Genomic DNA, 10,250 nt, shown 5'->3' with positions numbered 1-10,250 from the left:
ACTAGCACGCATTATTTAAAATAAATATTCAACTATGTCTTTTGTTGATTGGTCAATTGCATTTAAATATTGCATCAGATGTACAAAGTATATTTTTGATCATATTGAGTCTACAAACCACTATGTTTAAGGTAGTTAATAAAGGTCTTGCAAATACCAAGTATTTTGTTTGCTCTCAGTGGATAGCTCTTAAAAGAGGTGGCTTAGATGGAAACAGCTTGTATATAAAGCCTGTTAGGGTCTATACATTTACTGTGTACTTCTAATTGGATGGGTCTTGCTCATTTGTTCCCACAGCTTTGTATTCGATTTGTTTTGTGATACTTTCTCCTCATTATTCTCCTTGAATTTGCACTTTTTTCTCCTGAAATAGAGACTTTTCTCATTTTCCCTTTTTGCATTCAGTTTCCATGATGTGTTACTTACCTTGAATGTCCTTGTTGATCTGTGAGGCTCCAGGTTGTTGACATTTTTACTTTTCTTCACTTGATTTCTCTTTTTATTAGCCTTCTTTCTTTGTTTAATGCTTCCCTTGTGTGTTTTTGTTTTTTGTTTCCCAGTTATTTCTATCTCATCTCCTTGAAGATGGAGAATTTGGCCTACAATAGCCAGTGAATACTCCACTGGGGTATTTTCCAGCTTATGTTCTTTTCCATTTATTGTTTTAAGTATCAGTGTCAATGTTTGTAGTAGATATTTACACTCTGCTAAAAAGGATTTCATCATGGAGATGTCTTGTGCCCAGGTATCCTTGACTGACAACCACAACTGAGCCCAAAATTTCTGTTGTTAAATGAGACTTTTATTAAGTGAGTTTTGTTCCCATTTTATGACATTTCTTGCTACCATGGTTAAGTGAATCACTGCAGTTGATAGGTTACTAACCGGGTTGTTAAATGAATCTGGATACCCCATTGACTCTGCTTGTCAGAGGGTCACAAAAGGTGGATCGCATGATCCTGGGACACAGCAACGGTCATAAATATGAACCAGTTGCCAATCCTCTGAATTTTGATCACATAATCGTGGGGATGCTGCAAAGGTCGTAACTCTGAAAAACAGTCATGTCACTCTTTACAGTACTGTTGTAACTTTAAATAGTCACTAAATGAACTGTTGTAAGTCGAGGATTACCTGTAGTCTATTTAGATTCTGTTGTTTGCTAAATATGTCTGTTAACATTAGCAAACCTAATCTTAATGATGCATTAGCATTTCCAATTCTAATTGGAATTAATTAGTTAAGCTTGGAGTTGTAGGGTCATTTACATCCTCAGTCTCCTCTCCTTGCACTTCATAATCCAGTTCATCCCTAGGGGAGAGCCATTTGTTGTCAATACATAAGATTGCTGATTCACGACGGCAAATTCTTTGGCTAGGTTTACTCCAGTTTCAACTGGCTCATATAGGAAATCCCTAATGATCAGTCATGAAATGACTTCACTATAGGTTACACAGTGTATCTTGGGGTAAGTAAGTTCATATGGGGTAACTGAACCATTGTTTTAAAAAGGAGTCTTGCTGGAGGAAAAAAAAATTGGCAAGGCTTCTTCCCTCTTTATAATCTTCTACTACTCCAGTCTCTGGCTCTACTCCTAGACAATGATAACCACCTCTTGTGGTTATTATTTAAATGTTAAATAAATGTTAAATAAATAAGAAGAAGAATAACAAGAACAATCATCTTCCTACTCATTAGGTTCTTAATTATTCTTCCACCCTCCTACAGTGAATACTCTAGGCCAGGGGTAGGCAACCTCGGCTCTTTTATGACTCATGGACTTCAAATCCCAGAATTCCTCAGTCAGCATAGCTGACTCAGGAATTCTGGGAGTTGAAGTCCATGAGTCATAAAAGAGCCGAGGTTGCCTACCCCTGCTCTAGGCTTTAGTAACTGGCTGCTGCCTGCAATTGTAGTTGGGAAAGCTAAAATAAGTTTTGTGAGATAAGATGCTTGGAGTTCTACCTTTAGTTTACATTCTTTGTTATCAGCATACTGCATTTCTGCAGTGAACTTAGCTTGATACTTACTGCTGCTGTGTACTTCAATTACAAAAACTACCAAATGTCTATGGAATAAATTTTTAAATGATCAGATGTTGCTCATGTTCATTCAGCCTCCTGCGTCATTATCTCACCAGAAATCTCACAACAGTTCTGCAGTTTCAGCAATTTCCAAGTAAGATCATGCTATTCATTTGTGTGTGTATGCACAGGGTGGTGGTGGTGGTGGTGGTGAAGGGCTGTCTTTGAAGCAGTCCACAAATTGACTAAAGATCCCCAAATATCAGTATATGGGATTGACTCTGGAGATAATATCTTCTTGACACCAAAATAGTAGCACTGAGTCCTGGTCTGTTTCTTTACAAACCTCAGGGTGCTAATGCAGACTTCAAAAATGTTGTAGAGCTTAGAACAGAAATAGAAGTCTAACATATTATCCTTTTATAGGAAAAAAAATCATAAGAATCCCCACTTTATTTCCATACCCTCAGAGAAGGCAAAGAAAAACCATCCATAGAAGCTAATGGCCTCAAGTACAGTAAACCCAGTTAGAAAACTGAGTCAGTCTGAATTGACAGGATTAAGGATTAAGCCAGAGAACATAAAGCCACACAGAATTTACATTCCCCACCTTTCCCTAAGGCTAGCCTTGACTCTGACCACCACCCAGGAAACCAAATAGGGACAATTAGAATACAGAAGCTAAACTAATTAAATAGCCCCACCTGGCATCTCAACCTCAAAGGTCCAAAAGGGTATAAAAATCACTCTACTCTCCATGCCAGGTGATCAGCTCTCCCAGAACTGATTGCTAGGTCAGTGTGCTTCTGACTCCTAAATAAATGGAGACTTCCTTTCCTGCAGCCTGCCCCCAAATTCATTGGCTCCTGCGTCTTTCTCCTGGCTTGGAATTGGGCCGGATTTTATTTCCAACACTATCATCCTGTCTATTCATAAAGATCATCTTAAGTAACACTTACCTGAGTATTTCAACCATCCAAGATAAGGTGGACAGCAACAAGTACCGTAATATTTGTAAATCTAACTAGGATGATAATGGGCCCCATCCTTTTTCATTTTCCATGTCAATTTTTTGCTGCTTATCTCAACTTTATTTCATTGTCAGTTTATTTTTTAACCTATGGATTCTTCCAATCTTTTATCTTTTTTTTCCTTTTAAAAAGTTTTATTTATTTGTTTTCTGAGCTTGTTGTGCACTGCCCAGCATCATTAGCAATTGGGCAGCATATACATTTGATAAATAAAGTAAGCCTCTAACCTTCTCCATATGAGATATTGGATTACACATCTCATCGTCTCCAGCTATAATGACTGAAGGGTATGATAACGAACCTGGCACTCTATGGAGTTGAAAATTGTCTTTAATGATCTCTTATCTTGGCTAATCAAATGAATCCTTGCAAAACTTAAATCCCTACAGAGACAAACAGGGAACATTAACTAAATAGCTGGAGATCATGAAGGGGTGGGGTTGTGCAATACACTAGTCTAAACTGGAATCGGGTAGTTTACAGCTCATTCTGTTGTGTGAATACTGTTGGTGTCATAATACTGTTAGCTTATGATTCAGTGTACTGAATGAAGCCAGGCAGTTCAGTTACTTTAGTGAATCATGAATACAGTTAACAGTAGATTAGTAACATGTGAACAAAGCTTAATTTGCTACTGACCATGAAAGATATAGCAAGGACATTGATCAGTTGCAAAATCTCCAAGATTACAGATAAGTCATACATGCAGCTTATTTTGGGGACATGTAGTACAAGCCCTGACATTTCTGGAGAAGAAATTGGACTGTTAGTGTTAGGTTCCAGGGGTTAGAGCAGAGGTCTTCAAACTCGGCCCTTTTATGACTCATGGACTTCAACTCCCAGAATTTCTCAGCCAGGCATGCTGGCTGAGGAATTCTGGGAGTTGAAGTCCATGAGTCATAAAAGGGCCGAGTTTGAAGACCCCTGGGTTAGAGTTAGAGTTAGGCTCTGTTTTTTTAAGAAAAGACTTATTTTTTTGAAGGGCTGATTGAGGGGGAATATTAGACTTTCTCAAGAAGATAGACCATATTTCTCCACAGATACCCTATTAGTGGCCCACTTCCTATACAATAACCTCTGCATTGGAACATACTACCTCATCTTCTGACAGGATTTCAGTTCTCTCTGGGATATTTATGCAAATTGTCTAAATGGTAGATTGTCCAGCCAGGTCCATTATTTTGGGACCAGAAATGCTACAGTGTCATCCTCTGGGTCAGGTATAAAGCACAAGTATATTTTAATGGTAACTATTTCTTTTTTTCAGAGATATTAAATTTGGAGCATTTTCCAGGGAAATTTAAGTTATATGAGTCTTTTTCATAAAGATTGACCATCGAAATATTAAGCAGATTCATACCTTTTAGAAGTTGGATGGATGACCACTAGACATCCCAGGGCTGTAGACAACACAGTTAAAAAGTCTGTCTGTCTGTCTGTCTGTCTGTCTGTCTGTCTGTCTGTCTGTCTGTCTATCTATCTATCTATCTATCTATCTATCTATCTATCTATCTATCTATCTATCTATCTATCATCTCCTAGAATAGTGTCAAACCAGTTCATCATTTTGCCAAAAAAACCCTACAGGAATATATTCATGTAGTTAGCAAGAGTTGAATCTGATGTGAGGAAGTCTTTATTTTTCTTCCTTATAGAAATAGAAGCACAATAAATGTTGTTAATGTTCATTGAGGATTAAATATGTTTTATTTTAGTATCTATTTAAAATGCAAAATGTCAAGATTTACTACTACTACTACTACTACTACTACTACTACTAGAGTTGGAAGGGACCTTGGAGGTCCAACCCCCTGCTCATTTTGAACATAATCCAGTGATTGGAGGTTTCTTCTATTGGGAAGAAATTGGATATAATGAGAAAGATTCATGGAAACCCTTTCAAAAAGTGATGCAGATATGAGCTTTGGAAAGTTGCAAAAACCAGTACAAAATAATACCCATTTAAGGATTTCCAGAAACAACCCAAAGGCATGACAATGTCATTTTTAATGAGCTGCCCTTTGCTCTTACAAGATAGCACACCGTCCCTTTTTAAATTTGGATGAATTAAACACATATGTGGAATTGTCTTGAGTTAAATGGAATGGAAACCATTGGAATGGAATCTGCTAACATCCAAATTCTAAAGTAAATTGTCCAACTCTGGAACTTTCTGGTTTGTGGTTGGAAATACAATCGGGTATGACAGGATCTGGAATTTGAAGTACAGATCAAAGGTGGCCAGACTCCTGTTGTGACCCATTTGGAAGCTTCATGATATTTTTTGAGTGCAAAGATCAGTTTTATGAAGTCCTGCAGCAAAACCAAGACCTGGGACACAAGCAGAAACAGATTTCTCAACCTTATAATGCAGTTTTCCAGCTCCTGACCAGTTCAACAGTGTTCTTAATAGTTGGGGCTATATAGCCAAACCTGTGCCAGAATAGAAAGGCTAGGATTGGGTGCATTCCAGCCAAGGCTGAGGGGGGCTGCACTTCCAAATCAAGAGCTATGATCAGGCTAAATGCCGACCACCTCTGTCTGTAATTAACTGCTGTGTAAGCCTGGGGGAATTAGCACAGCACTGTAGATTCAGCTTTGAATCAAGAGTTTAATCATACAGCCTGAAAACAGCAAGATACACAGTTATTAATCTTTGCACTGTGCTGTAACCTCAAGTATAACTTCCAATTAATCAGCAGGAGGCAGACATGGCTCAATATTTACAACATGTCTAATTGATAGAGTTAAAGTGATTATAGAGACCTATTGCTTATGCATTGATGGGATTCAGCTGAACTTAAGCTTGACTTGTGCTCTTCTAACCTCCGGACACCTCTCTTGACTGCCTGAGAAAGTGTTTGGCCAAAAATATTACTGAAGTATTACCAACAAATTCATTTTGTCCAGTCTATGCTTTTTCTCAGAATGCCCATCCAGGCATTCTCCCCGTGGCTAACTCACTGCTGCCTACTTGCCGCGGGCAACTTGCTGTGGCCAAATTGCCACAGAACAATTCTCCTCAGAACACTTCAAGATGGGATTCGTTCCTTTTATTATTCCTCAAAGCATTACAAAAGCTGATAGTCATAAGAATGATGTCCTTTGATACAAGAGATAAAATGGTGAGGCAAAAATAAAAGCAACTACAGGAATCCTACAGCACATGGTCCTGCAGCAAGTTAGCCATGGCAAGTTGGCTGTGATGAGTTGTCCCATTCCGCATTCAGAGTGCCCAAATAGTTGATCAGTTTACACTATATATTATTACCTAGAATACTGCCCTAACATCTCACATTCATTGCTAAGAAAACTATGGTTATTTTTCATTGGTTGCTTCATGGGACATAGAATTTTTTCTTAGGTTATATAGAAGTAGTCCATATCAGGCATTATACAGGTAATAGGACAATAAGTATATAAATGTGTATTTGTGCTTGAATAATTTTTCCTTCCCACCATGGCACATCATTCCTGCTGTATTTCTTCCCCGTGTATTTGAGGCCTGCAGTGATCTACTCAGGTTTAGATAGTTGTTTCCCCCCCCCCCATATTCATTCATAGAGCCATCACTTAATTCAAAAATAGCCCACACCTTTAGGTCAAAATGCCCAGGTTACAGAGAATGAGTCCACAGGCTGGTTTAAATTGCCAGTAATGTTAATTCATTTTGGGAATATTAGGGAGAAGACAATTTATTCAGCAGTAAATGATCTCATTTAAGGCTCACGATCCTGAGATGTCTTAAGACTCCCAATATTCCTTCAGTAAAGCAGTTCTTTCTAATCACCCCCAGCTGTTTGGTTCCTTTCTTATGGAGCTAAACAAGCAACATTATGCTCATACCCAGCTGGGTGACTAGCAGCTTAGCCAATGACTCAGAGTGTAACACACAAAGATCAGTATGCATTTAAATTTGCCATGGCAACAAATAGACCGCCAGTGGTAATTACATAGATTGTCATGGAGACAGGGAAAAAGATGCAGAATGAATCCACAGGTCTTTGGGGAGTAAGACCATCTCTAAAGTTCCTGGCACACTGGCTCCAGAGACATGAAAGAAGAGGCCTTATCATCATTCTCTGCTCCCCACCTTAAGAGCATACTTTTGGCCAGAGAGCTAGACTAAGGCTCCTACACTCTATAGTTGTGAGGTAATTATAAATATATCTCAGCTGTAGTGTTGCTTAAAGGGGGAAGACAAAGGAGGTATCTACATTCAGAGCAGGAGGCTATGTAGGACAAAGACTTTGGACAAGCTACTTTCTTGCTATGTCTAGCACAGGGGTCAGCAACCTGAAACAGTGAAAGAGCCACTCGGAACCGGTTCCCTCACAAAAGGAAAAACTGGGATGCACAGAACAGGGTTTGACTGAAGAGTGGAGCCAAGGCGAGATATGCACCTACCCTGCATATTTGAATTGATTGGTTGAACTTTTTTAGTCCCACTTTTTTTTTTGGACTGCACATGGCAGAGGACTGGGAGCCGCAGGAGACGGCTGAAAGAGCCGCATGTGGCTCCGGAGCCGCGGGTTGCAGACCTGTGGTCTAGCATCAACCCAATGACCTGCTGATAGAGGAGGAATGCCCTCATTATCACAGATAACACCTATTTGCTACTTCTTTATTAGATTTCAATCTCAATTTCCCTTACTGGTATTATTTATTGAAAGCATATTCTGCCTGACTCTGGGCAGTTCCATGTGTATGCCATAGACTCATATTCTTAGAATGAGATCCTCTATCTAGCAGCAGCATTTATTAGGAGCGACTGTACAGTATTCACTAATTATAATATTTATAAGCAAGAGCCACATAATTTAAATAGTCCTTTATTTTCACCTCTTTTTCTCCAGTTCCAGTGTATCAGTGTGACATGCTAAGCTTTAGTTATACAGCCAATGTGCAGAATGAATAAAGAAAAGATGGTAAGGGGAATGGGTGGTGAGAGTTTTATTTCCTCTGGGTTCAACTGTCTGTATGAGAAAAAGTAAGTGTGATATGCATCTGAAACTTTCTTTACATTTGTGTGTGTAAAAAAATAATGCCTTCTAGAATGGAAAAGTTTTATCTCTAACCATCAATACATAACTGTATGTTAGTCTGTTGAAGTTTTCTTATATTTGAAAGGGATTTTAACAAATTTCTGAGGTAGGCTTTTGTAGTCCGGTGCTTCCCGATGTGTGTTAATTACAATGCTTTTACACTTAGTCACAGGCAAATGAATTGATAGCTCTGAGCATTATTCCCCTGTTCGTACCCATTTCTAGAAGTAATGATAAGACAGACTCAGAAGCTGTGTAGTCAAAAACAGCATGTTGTTGAGAAGATGCCCCTTGAACCCTCATCTCTGCTCATCCTGTCTCAGCTGTCTGGCTCATCGCCGCAGTTAAAAAATGTGGCGATGGACAATGAAAGGTCCCTTCTCATCGTAGGCCTGTTGACTGATCCACACATTTTGGAAAGCATTGAGTGAGGCTACAATGGAGCCACCCAGCCAGGCAGAGAAGGTGCGGTTGGGAGAAGCTAAGATGCCCACTTTGCTCTCGGGTTCCATGTTTTGTAGTTCCTTCTTAATTCTTTCAGAGAAGCCACGGAGCATGGTAGTGCCACCATCAAGTAGGACATTGGAAAGCAGGTCTGCCCATCTTTCTTGCTTACATTTTTCAACACTGGCTACTGCTTGGGCATGAAGTCCAACTTCTGGGTAGCCCAGCATGGTAGGATTGAAGAGGACTTCTGGGCAACGAAAGCGTTCACTGCCAATGGAAATGACCTGTCTGTCAGGAAGAGTGTAGTCCATGAGGTATTTTTTCTCATCTGCATTTAGCTCAGCCTCATACTCTTCAGGGATGTAACAGCACTTCTCCTTGATTTGGCACACCACTTCCATTTCTTCCTTTTGAAAAGGGTTCCCAGATTCTCCCATAAGCTTGGCCAAATATTCTGTCAGAGCATTGCCTGCTATGTCCAGACGATAGGTGGCATGTGGCAAGATATATCCATCATGGACAGGAGAAGTGTAAGAAGTTCCATAGCCAGAACCAATCACCAGCCCACTAGTACGTCCATATGAATAAACGGACAAAAGGGACTGATGAGCAATAAACATGGCTGGAACTTCAAAGTTCTCAAACAGCAGCTCAGCCATCTTTTCACGGTTGGTAGTTGGGGACATAGGAGCATCTGTAACCAGCACAGCCAGCTCTTCAGGGCATACACTGAGTTCGGTGTAAAATATATGGTGCCACAGCATCTCTAGAGCATCCCAATCAGTGACCACACCATGAGTCATTACCAAATGTGTGCTCACCTCTGCACGCCGTTGTGGAATGTTCTTTCCAATGTAATACAATGGACTTTCCTTTGTCCTGAACCTGGGTACCCCCACAATACTTGGCAGGATGGATCTTGGCTTTTCATCTCCAGCAAGGCCACTCTTGGTGTAGCCAGTACCTGTATCAATCACAACAGCAGCATAGTCCTTGTACTTATGTGATGGGCTTGATTTGGAGGTTGAGGCAGGAGCCCTTGAACTAGGTCTGTGTCCTGCAGGACCAGGGCTACTAGCTTTCTTGTAGCGGCTCATTGTAATAGGACTTTTTACAGGACCAGGGCTACCAGCTTTGTTGTGGCGGCTCATTGTAGTGGGATTTTTTACATTCTCACCATACCAAGATTTGACCAAATACCTATATGCCCGTCCTGCAGCCTCAAAGTGATGGAAGAAATTCTATCAGTACAGAATATAGGAACTAAGTTGCCATAGTGCTGTCCTAGCTCATGGATAGATCAGAGTGACATCATAATTAGTAGAGGATAAATTCTAAGACAGGTATGGAAGTGAAATGGAAAAGTTTCCCACAGAGATGCTGTAATAAAGACATAGCCACTGAAAGCATATAATGATGAGCTGAAGGACCAGATTAGGGATTGATTATTGTGGAGAAAATTTACCTAGTTGCTAAGAGTTGGTAATGAATTGATGGCATGTAATCAATATGTTAAACTTTAGTTGAAGTGACTGGACTGGCCACCAAATGACTATCAGGCCAAGTTCAAGGTTTGGGTTATCACATGTCAGGCCCTAGATAGATCCTATTCCCTGTAAAAGTCCTAGTGATTCCCTGAGATAATCAGGAATAATCCTGCTACATATCTGGTACCTATTGCAGGTGGTCCTTCTCTGTGGTGA

The 10,250-nt window shown here is 40.0% G+C and overlaps 1 protein-coding gene across 1 annotated transcript; it reads right to left on the bottom strand.

The window, feature by feature from the left end:
* Positions 1-8,444: 8,444 nt before the first annotated feature.
* LOC310634008 (uncharacterized protein) lies at positions 8,445-9,644 on the bottom strand (the record flags this gene model as incomplete). The annotated part of the gene is made up of 1 exon (XM_083352049.1): positions 8,445-9,644. One exon carries the CDS (start codon positions 9,642-9,644, stop codon positions 8,445-8,447), a length of 1,200 nt encoding a protein of 399 aa, XP_083208175.1.
* Positions 9,645-10,250: the final 606 nt, after the last annotated feature.

This window comes from Vipera ursinii (assembly GCF_947247035.1).
Source record: "Vipera ursinii genome assembly, chromosome: 2".
Lineage (NCBI taxonomy): Eukaryota > Metazoa > Chordata > Lepidosauria > Squamata > Viperidae > Vipera > Vipera ursinii.
This window is presented reverse-complemented; position numbering and strand designations above follow the sequence as displayed.